General features: G+C 38.9%; 2 protein-coding genes across 5 annotated transcripts in view; one reads left to right on the top strand and one right to left on the bottom strand.

The window, feature by feature from the left end:
- The window catches only part of SHLD2 (shieldin complex subunit 2), a 34,175-nt gene extending 21,523 nt beyond the window's left edge, over window positions 1–12,652 (bottom strand). Inside the window, exon 1 of the mRNA XM_080621732.1 lies at window positions 12,619–12,652. The gene's annotated coding sequence lies outside the window, so the exon portion shown is untranslated. The remainder of the gene's footprint in view (window positions 1–12,618) is intronic.
- A 303-nt stretch (window positions 12,653–12,955) lies between these two features.
- The window catches only part of GLUD1 (glutamate dehydrogenase 1), a 33,666-nt gene continuing 18,769 nt past the window's right edge, over window positions 12,956–27,852 (top strand). For 2 of the 4 annotated variants that reach the window (XM_080622222.1, XM_080622221.1), the window contains exons 1-4: window positions 12,956–13,486; window positions 25,024–25,104; window positions 25,931–25,986; window positions 26,865–26,928. In XM_080622222.1, the coding sequence (XP_080478348.1) occupies window positions 13,060–13,486; window positions 25,024–25,104; window positions 25,931–25,986; window positions 26,865–26,928 (628 nt within the window). In that variant the 5' untranslated portion in view covers window positions 12,956–13,059. Of the gene's footprint in view, window positions 13,487–16,735; window positions 17,018–22,489; window positions 22,607–25,023; window positions 25,105–25,930; window positions 25,987–26,864; window positions 26,929–27,852 lie in introns of those variants that run through there. The other 2 variants (XM_080622224.1, XM_080622223.1) reach the window with 2 other exon arrangements.

Here is a 27,852-nt window from a genome sequence, read left to right as displayed (position 1 = left end):
ATCTTCCTGCACAAATCCAATGCATTTTTCAGGGAATAAATAAATAAATAAATCAATTGAGGGGGGTTATTAGTTAGGATGAAATCATTATGAAAGTTACCAGAATCCATCTTCCACAACAATTGCATACATCACCGGGATTATCTCGTTATAGCACACAAGACAGCCATAATCAAAGGCTGCTTTCTCAATTGTAGTTGTCTGAGTGGCTTAGGAAAGAGGATTTACTCTGCCATATTGTATGTGGCTTCCGCAGAAAAAATATTTAACATACAAAGCCATCACTATCACTTTCTCACCTTTACAAAAGCCTCACTCAAAAAAGGTGAAGTTTTATAACAAAAAATAAATGCTGACTGCACATGACAAAAAAAGAGGTATCATTAATGTTTCGGGCAACAGCTGCAGGTAAGACTCTGCTTATACTTTTGTACTGTGGGAGACAGGGTGTTGAAAAGGTACCATTCATAAGTTTACTTGTGTGGGATAAATCAATAACACTAAACACTAGTGTTAGCAAAATGTCTTTCACTCTCCGTAAGTGAATAAGTTAGCAGTAGACTTTAACAGAAACCACACTTCCTCTTACAGTTAAGGCTAGTGGGGTATTGTTTCATTAACAGCCACCCACTCACGGAAGTCATACTAGGAGCACACAAGTTCTTACTAAATCAAAAGGTGCTCCAAGGCTGTGCAAAACTGGCAAATACGCAGGCAGCTCCAGAAGCAGCCAGATGGCCTACAAGTCCTCAAGACTTCTCTAGATTCAATCAGGTGTTCATTTACCTTCTCAGTCTTTATGCAGTATCTCTTCAGAAAAGCAAGGATTTTTTGATAGGATTGGCATAAGTATGGCACAAGACCTTTTCAATTCTCCACCCTGAGTCCCATTCTGCACATTTTATCCATTTCTGCAGTATACAACTACATACTCCATGAGGTACCATTAGCATAGCTTAGTGAGGTTTGAAGTAGCTGATGATCTGATATACTAAATACCTGATCTCCCCGATACTTCCATATCTCAGGAAGATGAACCCTGGCTTCACAGTTTTCTGTAAATCTGAAGTCTCAAAAGGCAAGCTCACCACATGCTTCTGAAGTGAGCATTGTATTTTAAATAAAACACTTGACAGACATTAACTACATGACAGTATTGAGTTTTATATCCAAATATCTCATATTTCTGTTCTTGAAAATGGAAAGAATTTGAGGTTATTTTAAGATCTTCCTGTCGCACAAACTAGACACCTCCCCTCCTCGCTTCAGCTGTAACAACTGCAAACGATATGCTGTTCTGTCTAGAAGTTGAGAGGTTTATGGTTTTTTTCAGAGATAAAGCCCCCTTAAGGAAATATAACCTTCAGACTTGGGCCAAACTGGCTCTGTACAATAGTGAATAGTACTACAAAGATCACAGATGGTTCACTGCACACATTTGCTCTTTATTGTGGCTACAGAAGCAACATACCTACGAACTTCTTTATAAAAGTTTATGAATGTCAGCCAAGTAAATGTTCTTTCACAAATACTACGTCTAAGCAGTAAAGTTGTTAATTTACCAGATCACCACAGAAAAATCAAGATAAAATTTCAGAGTATTTTAAGTTAATAAAAGCTACAGCAAAACTTATGGAAACAGAAACTTTTAAAGTCCTTTAGTACTTACCTAGCAAAAAAGTATGATATGATACACAAGGGAAATTAGCATTAGCTTTTTAATATATAAGACTTAACATTTTAATGGTTTAGATGGATGCTAGTTTAGCAAATTGGTTAAGCTTTAACAGAGAACCGGTGACACTGAGTAACTATCAACACAGCTGACTGAGTCAAATGTGCCTTTTAGATGCAAATTTCTCTATGTCAGAGAACTAACTTTTCTCTCAGACTTTAAGGCAGCAATGCACTTAGACTACTCAAAAATATATACTTCAAAATTTGTAGATCGATTTCTACTCACAAAAATGAAATCATCGCAATAAAATCTGTGAATAAAACGCTTGAAACACTGATTTATGTGGCCTGTACATGTATCTACCCTTTTCCATTGTAATTCAGTTGTATGAAAACACCTCAAGCAAAATTTGGGTCTCCTTCTACTGTTGTAAGTCACAGTGCATAGCAGCATAACCACTGACAAAATTTTTTTTTTGGTATGTATGTTCTCACTAAAGATTAGTAATTTTCTTCATTGTTTTTTAGTTAGAGGCAATATCTCAATTATTTTCTGTACCATGCTAGTATGACTATTGCTATGTACCTTCACTCAGTTGTCTTTGATTCATAACCTTTACAAATGATTTTATTACTCGTTGTACTACACAGTACTAATTTTTGAAGTGTATTACACTAACGGGTTGAGACCAGCCCTATCTGCGTGACTCACAGCTAATCTGAAAAGACTTCAAGATAAATTATTTCCCCCTCACCCATGTTAATACCGAGGAATATTCTGCCCACTCTAACTCTTCCATCATGTGCTCTGAAAGTCCAGCAAAGTACATGCATACTTAACATGTTCACATACACCATGAACCCACTTAGAAGAAAGTCCTTTTCTTCAGAGAGATACTGGTACTCCAGGTGATCCATCTTACCAACAAACCATGCTGACAAAACCAATAATACAAAATCGTGAAGGAACCATGAAATTTTAAGGTGTGTAACTTTCAAAGCTCCTGAAGTGTAAAGAGTTAAGGATAGAAACGGAAGAGGTTTAACTATTTATCCATTTGTCTTCATGAAGAAGCTGATCCAAGCTTAAGTAAAACTATAGGTTGCTTCTGAGTAAAATCCAATATATCCTCAATATTATGAAGAAAAACTAAAAATTTAAGAAATGCTCACCTCGTAGGGTACTTACTACTGATTTCCCTACTGTGAGAATGAAAGTCTCATGACTGGAGTTAGAGCTCTGTCCACTGGGGTTACATTGCTATACACAGGAAGACAGGGGAATAACTAAACTGCAATGTCTGTACTCCCAAAGATCAATTACAATTAGCAGTCCACGCAGTTACAGATCTCATAAAAGTCACCTTGGCCCATGTAATCTTCAGATTTTATATTCTTTTATGATCTAGGATGCGAAAACAAAGTAGAAAAAAACAAGTATGAACAAAGTTCAAGAAACTACACTGTGTTAAAGAAGCTGATCTGATATTCTCAGCAAAAAGGCACAATCATATCTACACTGGCACATTCCTAAAGAACTCATGCCAATCTAAGCATCCAATTCCTTTGCTGAGTAATTTCACCTTAGTTTGCATTTTAGAAATTTTTATAACCAATATAGTCATAGGTCAAGTTATATTACTTTCTCTTCACCTGTCATCATCAAATTTGCTGGATGAATACTTGCTGAAAGATGATTTTTTTTTCCAGACATATTAAAGGACATAGTGTGGAAATAATTTAAATAACCTCTGCTTGAAAAACAGCCATATGTAATGTATTTGACAATCACTCCTTTTATCCAAACTGGCACATTGAAGTAGCGTATGGATGCAGATACAAATATCTGTTATTTCAAGAGAACTTCTGTTGATTTCTCTAACACTAATTTTTAATTTCTATGGATTCTTTTAATCCAACAGAACCTGGAAAATACTATGTAACTTTATTTTTCATTATCTTCAACATAAAATGAATTAACTGTAGTTCTATTAGAGCTTGCTGTTTCTTTTCCTAACAAGGAAAAAGCTGAGTAAATTTAATATTATCTGATACAGGATAAACATTCAAGACATGAAATATTTTACTTACAACTTAGATTACAATCTAATACTATTTCTCTAGTTCTCTATTTCTTGAGAAATTCCTTGAGTTTCTCATTAAGAATAAATACTGTAATTTCTGACATTCAGAAATTCCATTCAGACATAAGGACCACAAAAGTTTGCATAACCACCTCAGTTCCATGATAATGTATTTTGTTGACCTTTACAGAAGTAGGGAATAAATTATCATCTGTTTTCCTTATGCGAACTGAAGCTAGGAAAGATTAAGTCACTTACTTCGGAGTACACAGTAAGCTGAAACAAGTGGAGAACTCTGCGTGAATCTTTCATATTCATACCTTTAAACTGCACTATCATTCCCCAGTGTGTAATACTTTGTGTTAAGTCACAAAACTATCCTTTTCATCTCAACTTTTCTTCCTGCAATATCATATTTATTGTCCTCCGTCAAAAGCTTTTATTCCTTACTTCAGATCTCAGGTGCTTACTTACGTCAGCATAAAACAGTCAAATGATTCAAAGTTGGTATTTACACAGGGCACCCAATATTACTTTTTTGTTTAGTTCTTAAGCATCATACACTATTTGAAAAAGGTTTTCTCTTACCTTATGTATTGTGCAGAACCTACACACCAGCTAAGCCTTAATTTTCAAACATTGAGAATTACATTAAGTTCTCTAAAATTTAAGTGGTATATTCTGATGTAACTTTAATACTTATACGCTCTGGGAGAAAAAAGGTGCTGAAAATACAATGTTTTGCCAAATAAGACACCCTTCTTCTTTTTGTTAACAAGACATAGTAAACCTAGAACTAAATAACACTAATGCACTTGCACTACAGGTATGGGTTGTAGTAGGTAGGTAAGGCATAAAGCATACAGGGGGAACAGAACAATGAAGACTAGATTCTTTTTCCTTCCTTCTCCCCTATTACCTTCATGAGGCATTTGTTACATAAGGAGGAATCTAAATTGCTGCTTATATAGCCCAGTGTAACATTTATATAACTACCATAATGCTGATGCAGACTATAAACCTGAGATGAACACATAGCATACACTCTGTTCAAGAAAGCTGATCTGTAATGATAATGGTACAATCTAAAAGCATACATTATTTAGACAGCCAGTTAGTTTCCCTTAACTAAATTAAAGACAAACACCAGCTTATTTGAAAAGCTGGTAAGACAAAACAAAAGAAGTCAAGATAAGCTTTTACAAATTCCAGGGCTATTTTAACTCAGTCAGATGACAGCAACATAATACCCCTCCTGAAATCTGAAAATCTGTTAACGATGTGTAAAGACTCTACCTTAACAGGATTTCAAAATAAGTCAACTTACTGACTCTCAAAAGAAAACCAGAAGAGATAGTGTCTTATTTACCTGTTCTGCTTTATCTTGCCAGCATTGTCAAGATTAGACAATAAATAATAATCGATAAAACCTTAAACAGCATAGTATCTTCAGCTTGTTAATCAAAATAAATGTTTAACTAAGGCAAATTCTATAGTAGTACTGCAGGTTTATGGCAGCAACTGCAAACTGTTCTCATGTCAACTGACATGAGCATCCCTTGGATGCTCATCGTATCTTTGGACATCACTAGGATCATTCCATCCTTGCTCCTTAAGGCATCTACTGCTCCCACACCAGCACCAAGTAACAATGACAGCAACAATGCCTCCAGAAGACATTTCAAAATAGATAGATTTTGTGCACACAGGCTTTGCCACAACTCCATACAGGGTCACTTATGTTTGGCACTACCTGCCTATACATTAAACATGGCTGCTATATAGGCACTTAAACACCACATATAACAGGATTAATGAACTCCAGAATTTCCATAGAAGGGCAGTATTAATAAACCAAGCCATTTAACTGGGAAACAGACCAAACTGTAAATTTTTTTTTTTTTAATACAGTGTTTTCAAAAATAGTTCAAATGTGCTCAAGATGGGCAGTTTAATTAAAACAAGTATTTTTCATTCTGACCTAATCGTAGCTCATGCCAGATTTCTCTGGTTTGAGCTATAATAGTGGTTTTTGCACTGGATACCTACACCCAGTGGGCACCATGAACAATCTTGATGTTTATTGAAGATGACTAAGATACCAGTCAATATACTCCTGGACTTTTCTGATGAACACCACCAATTTCTTCTACCAACAAACATGAGAGGCAATTCTTAATTCTTCACCATCTTTCACAAAGGATTAAGCATTCAAACATATTTTAACAATATGGATTTCCATAACCAGTCTGCCAAAGTGAAAAAGGATAAAGTTGAATCTGTTAACAGAAAAGCAAACAAGACCACTGCCGAAGACTAGTATTCTCTGGTTCCTAAGAGCTTTAATGTTTGTTATTTAAACAATACACACTGTGTTGATGCTAAGAGCTCTTGATTGCCAGTTAAGTAAAGCAAGAAAAAAATGGTTTGCGGTCCCTGATGCTGCGATTCCAGGCTGTTAAGATCTCGGGTATAATTTTCAGCCAGACAGCCAAGGCCACCAAGAGTTGCAAAAAACCATCTATTTCAATTGAAATATTACTTTCAAACAATACTCAGTACGCTCCTGGCAAATCATACTTTCTACTCCCTCATTTGTTGTATTGACTAAAATAGACAGCAATTCTTTAAAAAAAAAAAGGTATAATAGCCACAAAATAAACTGACTAAAGTACTTTTGTTCATAACCTATTTAAAGCAACAAACCTCACATGCTCACAGTGCATCAGTGACTGTTTTTATGCCTGTATACCTGTCAGACTTCCCATTAGATTTTTCATCAGCTAATTTCAACACATTTAGCAGTTAGACAGGAATCTCAAATATACTGGCTTTGGTAACTGTATCATTCCCTCTTTCGTCTTTTGAAGTAGAAATGAGTTTAAAACAAGTAAAAGCTAAAGATCATTCCACAAAGACATGAAATAGCTGCTTTAACAGATTCTCACTGATAAAGGATATGAGAAAGGAACAGCCTTCACAATGACCAGCAAAAGCCATGTTGACTGAAAGGTCACTGAAATCAGATTAATTTGTTAGAGTTCAGAAAGTTTCAGACCAGACCTGCAGACTCCAGAGAAAGTTACCTTTTGTCCTAGCCATCTGAAAGCCAGAAGTAGCATTACAAGAAATAAATGTTATAAAAAGCATATTTTATATTTCTTAGTCACATTATCCGACAGTGCCTATTAGCAATATATTGGAGTAATAGTACCAAAACATGACACACAAAATTTTTGCATATCTATAGACTGTCTGAATAAGAGAGAAGGACATTATCTCCTGTATACATGAAGAGCTTTTTGTATCTGTTCTGTCACAGACCTGAAGTAATCAGTTGGCAACATCAGTCATCATTCACAGCAGCAATATAAACAGATGGAGACAGAAGGTCTTTAAAGCTGATAAACACAAGCACTAACACTTTTCATGGCGATGAAAACTATATCTACTAATGAGGCAATTATCAGAATTTATTCAATGTTTTCTGATTTCTGCAGTTGAATTATTAACATTTTAAAAGCTCAGGAAACCGCCCTCTGACACTTGTTGAGTCCACTTACTGAAGGTTTTTCAAGTACTTTTCACTGCAAAATTGAGAAACACTGCCAAATTTACATTCTGGAAAATGGCCCAAGAATTCTATTGCAAGAATTATGAAATAAGAATCACATCTTGTTGCAGAAGTTCTGGACAGGTAAAAAATTATGATTGTTTAAATAATAAATATAAATATTAATTTGCTCAGCTACTGATTTTTGTTTTGTAGGAATTCCTCAAGCAAAAAAAACAAATCTCTCACTTTAGACTAGTATTTTCTAAAGAAAATCATTTCTAGGTTAAACCTACCAAATTCCTACTTTACTTGTACACTTATGAGTTTCACTCCCTGCTTTTGCAGTGCTACAGACGAGCAAAAAAGTTACTCTTCGCATATGAATGTTAGCAGCTTATACTTAAATTTAGCAACCATGAAAACACCTAAATTTAATACAAAATAATACATAATGCTAAATAATCAGACCACAGGTACCTAAGCATCTCACTAATAACAAAGTCTTTATCTCAACAGGAAATTATCTAAATACCTCTCCTCCAACTTTGCAGCATTACAGAAAACACATCTCAGATTTGCAGCATATGCCAATCCACCTTCTGCAGCCTGCCTGGAAAAACACCAAATTCAGTTTCTTCTGTATTAAGGAAAACGGAACAAATAAAGAGAACCTGCCAGTCTGCTCTTCAGCTCTGGAGTGGCTGAACACAGCTGAAGCTACTTATAAAGGGAAGAAATCTTAATTAAGGGATTCATAGCTCCTTACCACAATTTCTACCTGGTTTCCCTTAGTCTCCAAACCAAGCAATCTAAGTATTGATACCTTACGCCAGTGAAGCAGCTTTTCATCAGGTTTCATCTTTGTTTTTAAAGAGATGACTGAAATGAAGATTTCTAGGCAAGTTTTCACTTTGTAAAAGTGCTTACATAGATAGCCATGTCACAAATTAAAGAAAACTTCTGGTATTCACCTAATTCATGTGTTACATGTAATAGCATCTTATAGGGCCAGCTCTCTAGCAACACCGAAGCTTGACAACTGTGCCACACTTCTCATTTCGTTCCTGTTATATCATGTACTGTCTAGGCATAAACAGGGAAGAATATAAGCAAAATATGTGACATTCTGAGTATACTAACTTATTCACAAATTTGGAATTAAAATTAAGCTTGGATCATGTTAATCATTCCTTAGATTCTTTATGTTATAGTATATTTATTTTATAAAAATATACCTATTTAAAAGAACACGTGCTTTATCAGCATTACCTCCCATTATTCTGAGAACTGAATACTGGTACAATATCTTCCTGCAGATACAGAAACAGCCATCTCTACTTTCGTATCTCCTGCCAAAAATAATATATGATACATGAAGATTTACTTTAAAGCACTGTGAAAGCTGAAAATATGATCCATAAAACTTGAGAATCTCTCAAACTAATGATCAGCAGATAGCTATTTTGCAGCAGGCAGCTCCAATGCAGGAGGATTATTGTGAAGTCCTACATATTTGCTGCATACCCTCTATTTAACAGAAACACACACGGGGTTTCTATGGCTAGAGCTACAGTTAGCATTCCCAACAGAATCATACCCACCGATTCTTCCAGTAACCATTATTCAACCATTCACAGATCTGTTAACTCAGAGGCTGAGCAGTTCTTCAACAGTTTGGGATAAAACAATAGCCTCAGCTCTCACTTAGTCACACTACCAAGATACATCAAGCTGTACAGCATACCACTTAAGTCCAAGAAAAAGAAGCATTTTCTTGCAACTTCTGGTGAAATGAGGAAGAGAAACATAATTGCTCATATTGGCAATTCAAAGGGGAACACGAATTTGTACAATATTCAAAATTCGCACATTGGGCTAGAACCACAGTTTTACAACTTTCCACATTATTTCTGGAATCACTACAAAAAACGTCTTCATATGCAAGTGCTACCAATATTTGCACATTATCTCAAACAATTCTTTAAACAAAGGGTAACAACTGCCAAGTGCTTCATGTAACATGGCTGACAGCTTAAAATGAAGGTTGCTGAAACAAGTGTAATTCCATTTGCAGAGTATTTCAAAATCCATTTCTGTTCCCAGAAGAAAGTCTGTTTACCACAGAAAGGAATTAGTTCTCTGCCCACTGAATGAACCAACTTTCCTCCTGAACATGTTGTCTAATGGATGTTCAGACTCTGAAGTCTCTGAACTGGAGACAATCTCAGAGTTACTCTGTACTTGAAGGGGCTTAGCCAGACAAGGGGCAGAGTTATTCGAAGGCCTGTGGAGACCCCTAATTTTCTACTGGGATAACTAGCCTAGCTTCTAAGACAATCCAGTACTAGTACATCCTAGGAACATTTTAGCCGAACTGACAGACTTTGATAGAGAACACTAAACTGAACCTGACATTTTAACTTTAATACAAAAATATTTATCATTTATGGCACCACTATTAATAATGTTAGACACAGGAAAAAGATTACTCTGGTCACCTACATATTCTCAAATAGCTAATACTCCAAATAATATAATGGATTAAAGCACGGTACTGGATTCCTGCTTTAGATCACTTTTTTTCAATGAAACTTTAAATTCAACACATAATAAATTTGACTCCACTTGCTATGAAATTGGCAATTTCAAAAAACACAGATCGCTTCAGGAAGGCACAATACAGTGCTTATTACTGTTCTTATATACCATAAAAATGTTAAAATTATATATAAAGATGATTTAGAAGAAGCTTAGAAAATTAATCAACTTGTTTGTTGTCTCCCTCACCCATACTTCACAGATTTTAAATAAAAACTTGCACATATCATGTATACACACTTGAATATGACCTTGTTGCAAAGTCCATGAATCACACAGTTCCTACCACACAGGTATTAAGTTTTCTCTATATATCTCTCCTCAGATGCAGGTCTACAACCAACATTCAATATGAAACTTTCAATATGAAACTAGCAAAGTTAGTGAAACTTCTGGTTGTGAAGATGACAAAAAGTTACCTTTGAATCCATCAAAAACTTTTTTTTACTGATGTTACTCAAATATGACTCTCCTGATGGCACCACATCTGCTACGCAAGAACAAACAAGACAGTTAACCTTTTATTATTGTAATTGGCACTTTCATATCTGCTAGAACTCACTCATTCTAAAGCATGTGAATTTTTATTTCCTCCAACAAACAGATTTTGTCTTAACTGCTCACCATTTACTATATGAGAATACTGGAATGGGGTATATGACTCTTGTTCTTACTCTTCTTGAACACCCTCAGGCAGCACGGTTATTCTTGCCTCCAGAAGGGATTTGAAGCAAACAAAAATCCTGTAGAGAGCTGCTGAGGCTGGTAAAGTGTCTGTAAACGGTACACGATTTCATTCATTAAAAACTGCAAACAAAAATCCCTCGTTTTCTTTCATAATAAAGACTAAGAAATTAAACATACTGATTTAGTTATTCTTAGCATTTTGTAGACATATTGTTGGATAGTTTCCTGAAATCCAGCCTTCTTTAGAAAGAGGCTAGCTACGGTGCTACTCCAAAGACATCTGTGTGACTGAACCCGTGGAAAGACCCACTTTGTTCTCACACTGTCATGTCCCGTAGTTGGTCTCAAATACATTCCAAATATGTACTGCAAGCAGTTGGTAATTGAGTAACGTGAAGGCAGGATAGGAGCTAGTTGTGTTTACCTTATTTCGATCTAAGTCTACACACTTGAGCAAACTGGTTAATTGTATTTTTCATTCAACTTTTGTCTGTGAAATAGTGTTCTAGCCTACAGAACAATGTGAAAATAATTAGCTGACAAGGACTATTTACCACAATACCTTTCACCACGTCCTTTCCTACATATTTAAAAAAGAACTTGTACAGAAGTTTTAGATAATGGAAACCTGCAGATGACAAACCAGAAAGCAGCGCAAAGCTGACACAACCACTGAAAACACTGCAATTCTGTGAACTGAAAATTAATGCAATAGAAGTTACTTATGAACCACCTCCAATAAGGGCAGAAAAACAAGTCAGTAAGCTTTCTTCTAAAGCCCAGTGGAAACACCCAAATAACAAACAGTCCTAAGAACAAGCTCCTTTCTTGCTTTTGTTTCCACATCACTTACTATCAAGGATCTTTGTTCTCTAGGCTACAGTTATAAACCATCCTCATTACAGATAAAAGGCAACTTTATTAGTGGTCCTTATGACAACTTTTTAGGATAGGAACAAAGTTAAATCAAGATAAAATTTGAGTATCAGTTGCCTCCAACACACCTAAACACACACACACCCCGCCTCAAACAAACAGAAAAAAAACCCCCAAAACAACAAAACAAAGCAAAACAACATCAAACCTGTCTTTTCCAACTAGCAGCTCAATCCTACAGAAAGTGAAAGTTTATTTCCTCGGAAACGAACCTCATAAAAATACTGCCACACACCATCTCCCATGTTCTGAATGCAGATCTTGTATAGCTTAAAGCTGCAAGATGCACTCAAAAGTCTAAGCTACATAAACCCCAACCACCCTTAGTGGCCCAAGACCCAGCAAAAGGCAACATACTACCAATATAACCCGAGCAGACAAAGCAGCAGCGTTAGCAGCTTGGCTTGAAGCTTCTGTTTCCTTTCTTGACAGGGCAGTCACTTAAACACGTGTGGATAAGCTGGGTTTTCCTAACAGGCTCTCCTCAAGAGGGGTCTGCACGCAAACCACACTTTCCCTAAGAATTTTGTACGCTGCAACTGTCTGGAAGTACCCTTACTTATATTTGTACCTACCCGAAGAGCAACCATGTGTTTTACTCAGCTAAAGGGCAGCATGCCACAGTCAGGACAAGCCTCCCTCGCCCAGGGCACTGCCGTGCCCCAGCTCAGAGCGGAGGGCAGCAGAGCAGGGTGGAAGGTGCTGGAAGCTACCTAAAATCTCACACTGGTGCCTTAGTGAAGACTACTTGCCCCACGCTCTTCACCAGCAACGGCTGTTTCCCAGCATAGCACCACGGAGCTCAAGAGGAGCAGCACCTCGCCAGCGAGGGACGGCGGAGCCCCATCACACCCCACCCCTCCGCCCAGAGAGATGGACCGCAGCCACACTCGTGAGGCGCTAAGCCCGAGCACGCAAGCACCCCGGCCGGACCCTGCGATAGGAAGGAGAAAGGATCCAGGCGGGAAGCGGCGCGGCGGGGAGGAGCCACCGCCCTCCGCCTCCGCCTCCGCCTCCGCCTCCGCCTCCGCCTCCGCCTCCGCCTCCCCTCTTGCCCGCCCCTTCCCGCCGCCGACCTACCGAGGCCTACGGGAAAACAGCCGGGGCGCACCCGCGCCCTCTCCCGCTCACGCCCCGCGTGCACAGCCACACGTGCCAAGCTCTGCGGGCCGCGGCGGCCCTATGGGGGGAGCCAAACGCGCATGCTCACCACACCCCCTCCGCCCCGCCCATAGCGAGACTCCCGCGCACCGCGCCCTCTCCCCCTCCGCGAATCCCGCCGGGGGCGGGGCTGGGCGGGGCTTCGCGCAGGCGCAGTGGGGAAGGGCGCCGTGTTCTCTCCCCTTCCCCCCCTCCCCCCCGAACCTCCCCTGTCTCCCGCTGCCCACCCCCACCCCGAGGCCGTTTAAAGGCGAAGGCGGCGGCGCTTTGCGCTTGTTGTGGCAGCAGCAGCAGCGCCGCGCCAGGACTTGGCACTGCCTCACCGCTGCGCGCGTAGCGGAAGCGCTGGTGGCTGCCGCCATGTACCGCTACTTGGGGGAGCTGCTGGCGTCCCGCCTGGCCTCCGGCGCGGTGCTGGCGGGCGCGGAGCCGGGCGGGACGGCGGCGGCTGCTGGAGGGGCAGCGGCGGCATGGGGCGGGGGCAGGTGCCCGCGGCGGCACTACTGCGAGGCGGCGAAAAAGGAAGACAACCCGAACTTCTTCAAGATGGTGGAGGGGTTCTTCGACCGCGGTGCCAGCATCGTGGAGGACAAGCTGGTGGAGGGGCTGCGCACCCGCGAGAGCATGGAGGACCGGCGCCACCGCGTCCGCGGCATTCTTCGCATCATCAAGCCCTGCAACCATGTGCTCAGTGTCTCCTTCCCCATCAAGCGTGACAACGGCGAGTGGGAGGTGATCGAGGGCTACCGGGCGCAGCACAGCCAGCACCGCACCCCCTGCAAGGGAGGTGAGACCCGCCGTCCCCCTGTCCCATCACCCCCCCCCCCCACCCCCCCGGTGTCCGAGGCCGTGGAGGCCCGCAGAGCCTCTGCCCGGCAGTTGCTTCCCTCGCCCTGGGATACTGGGGAGGAGACGCTTGGTTCCTCGTTGCCGGCCCGGCCAGCGACCGTTAGCAGCCGTTCCGGTGATGACAGCTAGCAGCGTTCCTCTATCACCTGCAGTATCTGGTATCTGAATGGAAGGCAGGAGCCCGGGCAGAGTGGTTCCTACGCAGCCCTTCAGCGATCTGTTGCCCGGGTTGGTTATCCGAGGTGTGAGGTCTCACAGCGGCTGATCGTGTGGTCTTTGCGGCAGACACCGTTGGCCTGGCCGTAGCAAGGCGCAGGGTGCGAGGGCAGCCTGCGCAGTTACTCAGTGCGACTCAAACCTCACTAGTGTTTGTTGAAAAACGTGGAAACTCCATGCTTAAAGTGTCTACTCTTGAGGCGGGAGCTGGAGAAGCCATCGTTTAACACACTGCTTGCTGTGTTCACTAAAGCCCAATGCTCACACAGGAAACGTCAGGAGAGAAAAACAAGTTTTCCCAGTTAGTGGCTGGATACACAGGAAGAGACAAAAGTAATTTTTCTAGGGAAAGCTGACTTGGTATAGGTGAGGCCAACACCATGCCTGTTGTACAAAGGCACTGGGAGGTTCAGCCCTGCCAGAGCTAAGCAGAGCTGAATTCATGTGGCACCAGCTCTGATCTCAGAGGAATCAGACTACCTTTCAGTCCAGGATAGATGTCATTTCCTTGAAAAACAAATACAGATGTTCTTTGCCATAACTTACTCAGGAGCTCTGATCTTTGTGGGCAGTTAAGTATTGGAGAGAGTTTCAGGAGTGTGTCTGAAACTAGGGTTTCTATGATGTGCAAATACATTTCTTTTTTCTTCAGCATAGACCAGCTTTATGGCGAATAATGATGGTTGCTGAAAACAAAGATTTATTTGTAATTTCTGATCAGTGGGAGACTTTGAGACTAGAGTAGGAAAGATGTTCTTAGGTTAATGTGTTCTTGATAATCAGTTTGGTGTATATGACATGGGACGTTTTCTCTTTGCAGCACAATTAGTCTGTCCTGCTAATGTTTCCTACCTTTAAAAAATAAAATATGTAGTGAGTGTCCCGTGACATGCATAATTCTTAGCCAGAAGGGACTAACTCCTGGTGCTTCCTTGCAACAGAAGTTACCAGCATCAGACTTAGTTGTGGCTGAAGTCAGGTATGGTTGATGCTTACTGTGTGTGAACCTACTGTTTCTCTGCCATTGCTGTAATCTCCTTTAAAATAGTGATGAGTTGTTAGACTGCTGTTTTGTCACTGCTTAGGTTAAATTACTTTTTGCTGCTGTTTACAGGACGTCATTTTCTGTACAGCCTGTGTTTTTTGTAAGATCCCCACTCATATACCAAAATACAGTTCAGTGGTAATTGAAGTAACAAGATAGTAGTCTATGTATGATAGCATCTGATATTTCACATTAGTATTGCTCAAAACGGAAGGAATTAATGTTTTCACAACAAAGAAGTAGAAAAGACTTTGTATGTGAACAAAAAACACCAATTGGGTGATTGGATACCATCTGTTCTGATACCTGTATTTCTAAATGCTCAACAGAATTTCTTGATTTTCAGTAGGATTTCTTAGGCCTGTCTGCATGGAGCATTTCTGGAAAGTTACAACTGTAAATTTCAAGGCAATTTGAAGTGACAGCTAAAGAAGGTATAAAGTCTCAATAGTATGTAATTTTCTTCCTGTGCTGCTCTCTACTCCAGGTGGGCTTAGGGAAGGAATTGCAAATGTTATTTCCTTTCCAGTCTTTTCAGTGTAGCAATCATTAATGATTTTCACCTTCTAATGCTCTATAGGGATTTGCTCACTATCAGATGACAGATCTGGCTTTGCAGTAAATTTAAATGAGACGTGAGATAAGTGTAGATGGACTGCTTGAAACCTTCTGTGCAAAAAAGGTGTGAAGAATTAGAACACTTCTATTTAAATTGGAAAGAACAGGAATGTTAAAGATATTTCTGCAGTTATGATATATTAGATCCACCCAGAATACACCAACAACTTGACCTTTTGTCTAGAAGTGATGTTTAAACTAGAATCCTAGTAGATTCCAAAGGGAAAAAAACCAAGAACACCTACCTCACTCCCCCCCAAAAAAACAACACCAAAAACCTCCAAACAAAACAGTTTTCCCTCCCAGCAAAGCCTAGATAAATACAACTCAGACTCCGTATGGTTATGAAGTGGAAAAACTTGGTGAGGTGGGTGTCCCATGCACTGTGGAGCCCAGAGTCTGATGAAGATAATTCATACCAGCAAGAAACAGCAAGGGACATAGGGCACCTTTTAAAAGAAGGTATGAGTTGGCATCTGGAAGGCTTGCAGAGCAGTAGGAGAAACACAGCTTCCAGATCTTTTCAGATGCAGAATTGTGAACTTTAAATCTGCGCTTACTGAAAAAGAAAGTTTGTTAAAATAAGGTTCCCCATACTATATATATGTACATTTATTTATTTTTTAAGGATGTGTATTTGGTACTAAGAAACAGATAGCATTTAGTTTCTGCTAGGTAGTCATTAGCAAGTAGGGATGCTTTGTTATCTCTGTCATTTTCTCAAGCATTGTACTTTAAAAGTTCGTCTCTTGTAGTTTGAGTTTTATATAAGCTGAAGAATAAGAGATCCTGTTTAGAGAATATTAAATACTGTTCTTTATGCAGATTAGACAAATGATCAAAGTGTAGTTTAAGATTCAAGTGTGGAATGCAGGAAAACAAATGGTTTTAGGTCTTAAATTTAGTTCCTCGTTTCTTTTGTACATGCATACCAAAATACCTCATTAGCAATTGTAAGTTACTTCTGCATACCTTTTTGTTTGTAAGATCATCTACAGATTTAACTGTGAACTAATTAAAAATTAGTATTGTAAATCTAATTTAAAAAAAATATGTAAATGCTCTAAACATGTAGAAAGCTGAATTTCTTGAGGAAAGAGAGACTAAAAACATTTTCTTCACTTAAGGAGACCTTTCGTTTCTATTAAATGGCTGTAGGTTAATAATATAGTAGTTAGATTATGTTCCTTCTGTCACAGATGTCATCCTCAGTTTCTTTGCCTGCTCATTCTCTTCTAGGATGAAACCTCAACCCCTGCTCAGTAGTCCAGCCCGAATCTGGAAAGTGCCGAACTTCTTAATGCAAGATTGAACTTTATGAAGCGAGTTTAACACTTGCATGTGCATGTCAATGATACCTGCCAGTATCTACTTCCTCTACTTGTAGTCCTTCTGTACCTCCTTCTCTGCTGGCTTCTCTCTTGCCTGCAAGCAGAAATAAGTAAGCAGAGTGAATGCCAGAAGGGGTCTGCTTTGAAAATAAGACTTCTGAGTGGATGGACGACTGTGGCGTATTGCAGAAATGGAGTGGCAGACCACATGGATTGGGCTGCGTGACAGCAAATTTAAGATCAGTCTTACCTGTTCTGTGTAGGTAAACTACATCTTGGTTGGGAACATGCCTGTCATATTTCTATTCAAGAAGCTCAATGCTCTTAATACCCTAGTTCTAGTAATCTAAAACATAGTTAATAAAAATAGGAAGTTATTTAATGGCTTATCCTACTCTCCTCTCTCCCCCCAGAACAGGTGTAGAAACACAAGTCAACTTGATTTTTTCAGACAGAGTTGTCACTACACGGTAGTGCAGGTGATTCTTCATTGAGTCAAGAGAAGTGCTTTTCAGGAGAACTGGCACTAGGTACTGAAACATGGTTTCTTTCCAGTTTATAACTTGTGGGTTTTTTTCCACCTCATTGAGAGAATCCAGAAATAATATTTCTTGTTGCATTTTGTGGTACTTGCCTATTTCATTGCTGTAGAAATTAATCCTTAATTCCTACTTTGGGGGTCGCAAAATTTTGCCGTTCAAGAAGGTGGTGATTCTTTTTCTTTTGGTGTGCTTCTCTTCTGTGCTTTAGGAATCTTTGCAGAACAGTCATGAATATACCCATTGAAGTGGTAGCCATCACAGTATGTCCAGCACGCAAGTCCAAGTTTTAAAGCCTCTGTTTTCTGCAATTTAACTGTTTGCTGGAAAGGAAAATTGTTAGATGCTTTCTCATCCCATTAAGAACATAGGAGATAAGCAGTTTTCTTTGTGTGTTGGAACTCAAGTTGCTTATGATCCAAACTTAGTATTTATATAACTGGGCTGATGCTGCATGGTAGCTGAAGTAATGTGGAGGGTCAGATCACTCTTTCTTTTGCTTATGTGATGACCTGTATGCTAGTGGCCAGCACTAACAGGAAACCACAGCTGCTGTTGTTCACTGCACTGACAGCTGCCTGAAGAACTAAAACATACCAAATAGGGTACAGGAAATGAGATGGCTGAATACAGATGACTGTTGAAAAGACCTCTGACGGTCCCTACTTAAAATTATTTACAAAGATTCATTATTTTGTCAGGTTCTGTGAAAGGTGTAAAACTGGTTAAGCTGCTTTTTCATGTGGCTGCTGACAGCTGTTTTCATTAGTAGGACAGTTTTGGAAAATAGAATAAGCTTATTGAGCTATTATCTGCTTAGTAGTATGGAAATAATTCCATGTTTGTTAGGCAGCATCTACTGTGGGGATAAAGCTATTAAGTGGGTTTAAATTTTTTTTTAAAGCCTTTTCATGTTAACCAACTGTCCAATAGGTCTGTTATCAATGAAAGCAAATGAAGCAGAGCTGGGAAACAGCCTAATCTTTTGTTTATGTTCACCCAAACTACCTTAATCAAGTTTCAGCTGCTTCCTTAGTTCAGCAAGGCTTTTTAAAACCATCTTTAGTTCCAGACTAGATTTAGTCTTTCACTTAAATAGGAATTTTGAAAAACTTTGCTTTATGTTACTTTGAAGTTCTCTATCTATATGCAAAGACAAATGATTCTTAACTTTATTAGTTGATTTGGAGGTGAATTAATCTTATTTCCTATGTGGTGCTGCCTTGGCTGGTTAGTGGAAGGAGCTATTCTACATGACAAAATTTATGTCCTGGTTTTGGCTGCTTTTCTTCTGCCTGTAAGGATCTATCCTGCTCATTTGACTTATGAGTTTGTTAATGAGTTTCTTACTGCATAAGGTGACATTTATTCATGTTACCTTAGCTGTGGTTTTTCCAGTTGCAGAGATCTAAGGCTAATGCTAATCTCGGTGCCCAGCCATCCAATAGTCTCTGTTGTACTCATTGTCTTGTCTAAAACAGTATACACATACGTGCAAGAGTTGGACCAGTACAGCCCCATGTACTGCCTTGGCTATTGTGACATTGTTTATTCCCTTTTATAAGTGGGGAAAGTAAGAAGTAATGCTGTAAGATATCTTGACTTCAGCAAACTGTTTATCCTGGGGTTGTATTGGTGGCTTAGCTTTTTTAAGTCATGCATGGATAAAAACTCTCAGGTCATGTCTTTGGCCTAGGGGTCTTCAAGGATAATACATGGAAATGTACCCTAGGGACCATGCAACAGATGGAACCATCTGTAACCTGAAAAAAACCATGGAAACTGATCAAACTTCAAAGGAATAAGTTTTACAGAAAAAAAGAAAAGGTAGTTAGCTTAACTGTGATAACACTTGCCAGCTAAAGCTTATACGAATGCCTTATTTTCATAGATTTCTGTCCTCTTCCTGTAGCTTACTTAACTTTACAACTAGTTCAACAGTGGTTATATGTTTAAATTGCAGACTAAAAAATAAAGAAGGACAAGGAATGGGTGTCCTGTGTTTTGCTGTCCTTTAATAAACCAGTTGCAGTTCTCAGTGAACTGTATCAGTTTTGTGGTTTTACCTCTGGTACTCTTGTAGAAGGCTCTTCCTTGTTCTTCTAGCTATGAATCTTTTCAGTCTCAGCTTTCTCATATAATCAGCTCATACCATTTGTGCAGTAGCCAGCTTTGTCCTTGATCTTCTATAGTTGTTTTCCATTGCTACTGTTGGCTCCTTGTCTATTTATAGAGATATCATACCGCTCTCAGCATTGGGCTTTCAGGGTAAACACATGTTGGAGGGGGTGAGAAGGGGAATCTCTTGTGTGATAATCTCCCTCTTGTTCCCTGGGTCGTCCTAGCAGGTACTCTTTGTTGCATGAATTGCAACAGCTTCATCTTGTTAGGAAATAAACTCTTAGGAAGAGCATGGAATTTGCCTGCTTCATGTCAGCACTGTGGTGGCTTTAGCTTATTGTTTTATGGCTTCTATGGTATTTGGACTAGCCAAGGGCAGCTCGTGTTATTTCCGCCCTCTGCACACACCCATGCACTTCGTATTAATATCTACATGGAAGTAGTGTTACTGCATCTGTGTGTATCAGTCCTTGTTACTACGGTGTTGAGTGGAGTTTAATGAGGAACCTAATCCTTTAGGTAGAGTTGAGGTAGTTCTGTAAGTGAGACTCTACTTTGTAGGCATAATCTAAGTGCATTTGTTCAGGTTAATATGCCTAGTGGTAATACTAAATATCTCATATTTGAATTAAAACACAAGGTCTTACTAATGCACTGCACTTTATTTTTTAATAGGTAATATTACTGGTTTTTTTCTCTGTATGGAATGAAATAGACATGTATATGTTTAAGTATATTTCAATTGTAAGTATAGCTTATTAAAAGTATTCAGGAAGTGGTATACTGGTGTTCTGTCTGGTTGGCTACCTTATGGTCACTGAATAGATACTTTTGGTTAAATCAGAATGGGGTGTATGTTCATAGGGGAATCTTTCCTGCCCCAGGTTATAGCTGGCTAATGCTGTGTGGGAAGAGATAAATATTTTTATCTCCTCTCATGTCAGCTAGTGAATTGAATTTAGGAATGAGTAGTTCTTGTTGCCATTTGGTTTACAATAATCATCGTTTCCAGCACTGAATTACTCATCTGGCTTTGTTAGGTTTGTCTGGAATTTCTTTGTCATCAATAATTACAAACTTGTCATTGTGCTGTTTACCACAATTTCCAAATGGTTAAGTAAGGCGAAGCACTTTTCTTCTAGGGAAGGCTGGATTTAATTTATTTTTTTTTCTGGATTTAGAAAAATGTCCTGAAAGCCTAAGGATTGCTTTGAAGATCTGTTCCTGCTGTTTAGGTATCAGAGATTAGTCAAGAGTTTGATAGTAGTATAATCGCAGTCTCACTTGTTCACTTCCTAAATTTCGTGTAAATGAAAATTTTATACGTAATCCAGTTAAAACATTAAGAAACTAAGGCATTGCAATAATGCTGATTTTTGGGGTTTGGGGATTTTGATGAAGAGTTTGAACAAGATGTGCATCTTTACTGAAGCTCCTGACTCTGGATATCATGTCAGCCTTTGGACAAGGTCAGGCAAGCTGTTAACCCACAGAGCCATTGCAGAATCCAGTGTTGCTAATTGGGAGATTGATATAGCTGTAGTCACTCGTAAAACCTTTCAAAAGAGATAAGGAAATACGTTTTTCTGAGTACTGTATGGATAGTGTAGGTTAGCTGCTGCTTTGGAATGCTTGTTTGATGAGCAAGCAATTTTCAAATAGAGGTGAGCAGAACACATGGGCCATCTTAACAAAAATTGTCATTGTAAAGGACCCAAATTAGTTTCAAAGTTCCAAAGATCTTCACAACTAGAAGAAAACACCAAAGTCAAAGCAGGACAAAAGGCTTGGTTAGACATTAATCATTCAGGCTGAGGTGCAAAACTGTTCCAGGTTCTGGGGAACTTGAGAAACTTGCAAGATACTTAGCTCAGGAGGAGTAGTTCACTAAGTATTTTGCCCTGAACTGTTACTATGGCTACTGTTTAGTTTTGAGACTTGTCTTTGAATACTTCATGCTCATTAATGTTGAGGGCTTACATAGATATTACCATTTAAGATCACTGCACTTAAAAAATCAGGTAATAATGACAGCAACATCTTTAAGTGTAGCTTTTTAGGTGTACTAAAAAGGCAATAATCATCCTTGAAGAGCTGGTGGTTCTGAACATCATAGACTGCTGAAATCTCATTTGTATACCCAGTTTTCTTTGAAATAAAGATACTTGTTGCATGCCTGTTAGTACACTCCGTATTACAAACCGGCTGAATTAAAGGGGAACTGACTGCTCTTCCTACAGAATCCAAAATGCAACCTTGCTGATAATTACTGATTTGATATTTGTTTGAAAAGTGTTTCGTTTTGCTATCTTCACTTGGAAAAGTGAAAATTAATCTATAAGCATCCAAGAAGCTAAGCTTAAATCATGAGCAAATTTTACTCTGGCCAAAACAATTATTGAACTTGGTGCAAGAGGTAATCGAGTGAAGTATAATATATCCAAAATACAGATTGCAAAACCGGAAAATTTAAAAAACATAGATACTGCAATGTGATGATAAAGCCTTCTCTTTATGCTGAACAATAGTGAAACAAAATTAAAATTAAAATATTTCCTTATCTAAAAGATCATGTGCATAGAAAACAAAGTCGTTTAGCATACTGTTTAACTTCTTAGGGTGTGGCAAGGAAAGAGAATTCTCAACTAGAACAAGAATTTATATGTTTCCCAATGAAAAGTATTTTCCATGGTAGTGAGTCATACTGTAACATGAGGCTTTCTTCAAACTATTTTTTGTAGCTAGTTTGCTGTAAAAGTCACAAGTTTCCAGAGACTTACTGTGTGGTACTTGCCAGGGTTTAGAAAAATTAAAATCTTTCTGCATAGCAGTGACTTCCATTTGCTTCTGTATTAAAAAAATCTTTAAACAAAAAAAATCTTGAATATTTTATCTGTGTTTATGGTCCATTTTTAGACTCAGGCTATTGAATGCATAGTAGCACTGCCAAAAGAGCCATACAAATGCATGGCAATACTCTCCTGCCAAATTAGGAAGCTGTCAAACTAAATTTCACTGATGTACAAATAGAACAGAAATTAAGTCTTTTGTCTTTGTGCATCCCCTTGCAGATGGAATGTACAGCATTCTCAGATGCCTGCTTCTCATCAGTCCTAACAGCTTAGCACAAATAACTTCCCTGTCAAGAGGTGGGCCTCCTGTAGAGTGATTTCAATTCCTGGAAAATGGTAATTGGCTGAATTGTGAAAAAGAATGAAATGTTAGCATACCTTAAATGTTATCCACTCCTGCCACAGAAAGGAAAAAACATCACACCTGTGAGGAAACCTGGAATCCACACTCTGAATTTTGCCTTACACTGTAATGGAAGTTTTTAGCAGATAAACTGGAAGTGGCTGGTGAAGTCAGTACAGCTCTCAGAATTCACTAGTCTCCCACTCCAGAAGATAAAGACTGCAAACAAGCCATTTTGATGAGAACTGTTAAAAAAGGCTAGAAAAGAAGCTAAGTCTTGCTCAGAAGTATGAAGTTGTCCAGAAAAAGACAGTTACAGCCTCAAGTCTGAAAGTTTTCCCTATTTGGATACATGTACATGGGTGACAAAAAGGCAACTTGGCTGAAAGCCTTACAGTGCTTAGTTAGTCTTGGGGCTTTTTCCATAGTTTCCTTGGAATGAAAGTTTAATATTTATTACAATAAAGTTTGCAGTAACCCTTGACTGTAATACAAGGAAAGTGGAGATAGAACTGTTTAGCGTGTGTTTGAGTCTGCTAGCTAAACTGCTCCTTGTTTACCTTTTCAGATCCCATCTTCCATATGATGGGCAGAAGAGACTGCTTGCTCCTTTCATATTTTTCTTCCCTGTCAAAAAGCATAAAGTAACTATTCCCAACTATTTAATCCCCCAGCTGCTTTCCATGTATCAATAAATAACATTTGGTGTGTCTGCAGGAGTATAGTTACAGCAAAACTGCTTTGTATATGCAACTTGAAGTTTTAATAAATATATAGCTTGAATAAATACACAGTGATCTAGTTCAGCTGAGATGGAGGGGCAGAGTACATTTTTGCCTAGCATAGATTATGGCTTCAGCGTTGGCTGGCTTGAGTCTCTCAAATGAGACCTGTCCCCAGAGTACCCACTCAACCAAGAGAGAATTGCCCCCCAGCAGGACAGTCAATGCCGTAGGTGTTTTTTTTCTTGCTCAGGGCCTGGCAAGAAGGATAACTGCTCCTCTGAAGCATCAGAGTAAGACATGTTAAAAAAAACCCATATATGTTGTAACTGTGACTGGTCTGTTGGGCTTTGATAGATTGAACTTACATTTTGAATATTACTTCCTGTGAGAAGGTTCTTGAAATCCCAGATATGAGTACCTTACAGCTATTTAATTCAGAAACTAGTTAGTTTGCTTTTGGAGACCACCCTTCCCCCCTATACACACTAAATTTAAATTCTGTTGTGCAGAGGCATGGTACTTTCTTTTACCAATTGAACTTGCATAAAGCAGCACTTGGCTCTCAGCTTTATTTGAGCTGCACTCAGTTCCTTTGAATCTGGGATTGTTTCCAGAGCATTCAGGAATGGCTTCCATAGCAGCACAGTACTTTAGTTTGGATAATATATGCTGGCCTTTTTTCACTCCTAAGGACCTGAAAATGGTCTTCTCTTTACATAATTGGAAATTTGTGGTGCCTTGTCCTGATATCTGAAGGACACTCTGTGCCTGCTACAAACTACAGTGCAACTTGGCACAGCCTACAGCCAAGGATTTGGGGAGCAGAGGTGGGGATGATAAATTCTTCATGGCTCTGTTAAATGCTTAGTTATGTAGGAGAAGCTTGGATAGAAGATAATATATAGCTGTAGGGTTTGTTTTTATTATCAGTGGTCACATGATTTTGGGCACTGTGTTGATCTTAAATATCGTGTTTAGGGTTCTGTATATGTGCACTGTCAGTTTGGTTAAATGTTTTCTGCTCTGCAACTACCTCCAGAATACGTGAATTTTAATTTTGAATGCAGTCAATTTATTGCCCAGCTACAGCCTATTTCTTTAGAAGGCTGGTAAGAGTCAGGCAGGTGACACATCTCTCTATCTTTATGTAATCATTTTCCACTCAGTTTTGAACTGCCTTGAAGGCTGGGATCACCCACTGTGCATCCAAGCCATTATCAGACCACAACTACTCCAATTTGCATCTGGACCACCTGTCAGCACACACTTGCAGTTCTGCTGGCTGGCTTGGAGCAGAGAATGGAGGCATGGGCTGGCTTCCATATGGGTGCAGGTTGGGTGGCCCTGGTCACACAACCTTGGTACTGGGATAGAGTTACTCCATCAAAATGTTTTGAACAAGTTTGAATTAATGGAGTGGATTGATGCTTTCTGTTATGTGACTGTGCTTAGCAGCTACAGCCTTGAAGCTACATATGGCTCATAACAAGAGATTGCATTACTCTAGCGAAATTATCTTGATTATAACCTGTACTGATAAGTTATGTTGTTCTCTTAAAGCAAATAAGTTGATAAATTACATAATTGTATGTTACAGGTGGCTGGTATAGAAGTATCCTTCCCAATTTATAAATACCTAAGAAGTTGTTCAATGAATCACTTTTTTTCTCATGTGTTTCTTACAGGTATTCGTTATAGTTTGGATGTTAGTGTGGATGAAGTGAAAGCCTTAGCATCTCTGATGACATACAAATGTGCTGTGGTTGGTAAGTGATAATTTTTCAAGCAAGGATACAATCTTTAATTTCACTTAGTACTGATGTAATTTACATGAAAAACATTTAAAGGCGCTAGATCAGACACTGATCTGACTAAAATCTGTCACAAGATGGGAAAAGTACATACTGACCAAAATAATAATACATATTCACTCTGCTGTTACTGTAGATCCTTGAATAAAGTTGCATTTTCATTTGAAAAGCCCAAATTCTGCTAGCTACCACCTCCTTTAAAATGCTGCATCTTGAACTCAAATCAAAGTATGACAAACTTGGATTAGGAGGGGCCTAATTTTAGGGGGAACAGATGGAGGCTGTAAAGGACTCAGGGAGGGAAACTGTGGGGAGAGAAGGATGAAGTTCCGTTATGGTTTATAAAGAAGTATATTTTATACATGACTATTAAACTGTAGAGGAGTTTGGAGAGAATCTGCATATGATGTATAAGAAAACAAAATACTTTTTGTTTATAAAGACTTCACTTATGACTTCCAAAGTAAAATTTTTTGAGCTAAATCAGTAAAATGTAAACTGTAGGACTCACTGTTTCTACAAATGCCAAGTACAAGAGTTGAAGTATAGGAAATTTAAATCATGAACTTCTAAGTTTTGAAGACCATTTTCAAGCTGCCCTTGAAAGATTTCCCATTTCTATAGAAATACCTAAATCATATAGCTTAAACTTGTGAAGCCCTAAATGTAGCAAAACCAAATTCACTACTAAAATCAAAGATACAGTTATTCACACACATTACTGATGTGTTCTGCCTTTATTGTTGAAAAAGTAAAATAATTTTCCTTTGCATTCTTGTAGATGTGCCATTTGGTGGGGCAAAGGCTGGTGTCAAGATCAATCCCAAGAACTACACAGTAAGCTTAATCATAGATAAAATCTGAGTTTTCTGCAGTACTGAAACCAGCCAGTTAAAAAAGCTCTTCTAAGGGCATTATTGACCACTTAAAACTTCCTGCCTCTTCTGCCTCTGTAAAGGCTGAATTTAGCTTGTGCATGCCATAGGTAGGAAAAGAATTCTTTAAAAGTCTGTGTTTCAGAGGTGGAATATTCAATATACAACTTACTACTTTTTTCCTTAAAGTCAGGAAAATACAAATAATTTAGAACCTGAACTTTTAGTAGGTTGATACTCTTAATAAAGGCTTAAATTAAATTACTCTTAGAAAAAAAGTAAATATTTTTGTCTATTTTGACAAATAGTTTTATGCTTTATTAAACTTTTCTATGCAGTGTTCCATATGAATAATAACTAACTTGGCTTATAAAAGGTTTATTGCAGGCTTGTCACCTTGCCCTAATTAAAGTAACTTATACAGAAAGGAATACTAGAATATGTAGCAGATACTCTAAGCTCAAAACTGCTGTAAGGATTTGTGTGAAGTTGTTCAACTGTGGTGGTTACACTGCTGGCAGGCCAGCTATTGCTGGTTATAAATCTCTCTCATAGAACACCAGATTTGTTTGGTGGAAATCTCTGCTACAAGCACAAGTTCTTCCCGTACCACACTCACAACTTCTTGTGAATCAGAATGTATAGAAAGAAAGCTGAATGTATCCTTGTGCTGCCTGAATACTAAGGGTCTGTTAGGGAGTGTCATATGAATTATAGTAATATATGAATCATCCTTTCTTCTAAAAGAAAAGGGCATCTGTTTATACTTGGGCATAAGTTCTAGCCAATATTCATAAACACTAATGATTTCTTGTGATATTTATTGCATTTTCTCTATAGGACAATGAATTGGAAAAGATCACAAGAAGGTTTACCATGGAGCTGGCAAAAAAGGGCTTTATTGGTATGTTGTGCAATTTTACTATTAAAAATTAGGAGTCTGATTTATTGTGCATTGGCAGCACCCACTAGATAGTGTCCTTAAATAACCATGTTTTTGAGAGCTGTAAATAATTTGGGTATAGTACTTTCAGCAAAGAGCCACAAAGAATTGAGTCATTGTATCTTAGTGGGTTTTAAAGGGAGCTGTCTTAACCTTTTTCTTGTTGCTGTTCTGCTATGAAAAGCCACAAAAGCTGAGTGCACAGGATCTGAAATGAATCACATTTCTCTTAGAGATACGTTATAAAATAGCGACAAAGTCTGTTGCAATTTTAATCTCCAATATCACTCTTCACTGTTACTGTTTCCTGTAGTCTCATTTGAGGCTTTTGGCAGATATCTGAGGAAACATAGGAAGGAAATAGAAGATCCACACCAGCGAAAGTTGATGGCTTCATCCATGGCAACCACAGGCTGCAAGGATAGACAAAAAGCATAGGTGCCCGTTCTAACAGCCTCAGGTTCTGTAATGTTACTAGGTGTTTGATTCAGACTCTCAACCCACAGTTGTTTTGATAGCTTGCTGTCTGGGATTGCTATCTGGAAGTATCCTCTGGAGAAAGCTGAAATAGCTCAACTTGTAGTTAAATGGAGGATTTTACCTAAAGGAGATTCTTATTCAAGGGAATAAGAAGGCATGTAACTAGTTGTCCTGGGTTAAGCAGCAGCAGTCAGTTTTTCTCCTTCTTAGTAGCTGTTGCAGCACTGTGTTTTTGACTTTTGGCCTGGGAACAAAGCTGATAACACTGATGTTTAGACTGACCAAGGACTTTGTGAGTCTCATGCTCTGCCAGGGAGGAGGAGAAGCCGGGAGGAAGCAGAGACAGGACACCTGACCCAAACTAGCCAAAGAGGTATTCCATACCATAGCACGTCATGCCCAGGA

Source organism: Psittacula echo, assembly GCF_963264785.1.
Source record: "Psittacula echo genome assembly, chromosome: 6".
Taxonomy (NCBI): Eukaryota; Metazoa; Chordata; class Aves; order Psittaciformes; family Psittacidae; genus Psittacula; species Psittacula echo.
This window is presented reverse-complemented; position numbering and strand designations above follow the sequence as displayed.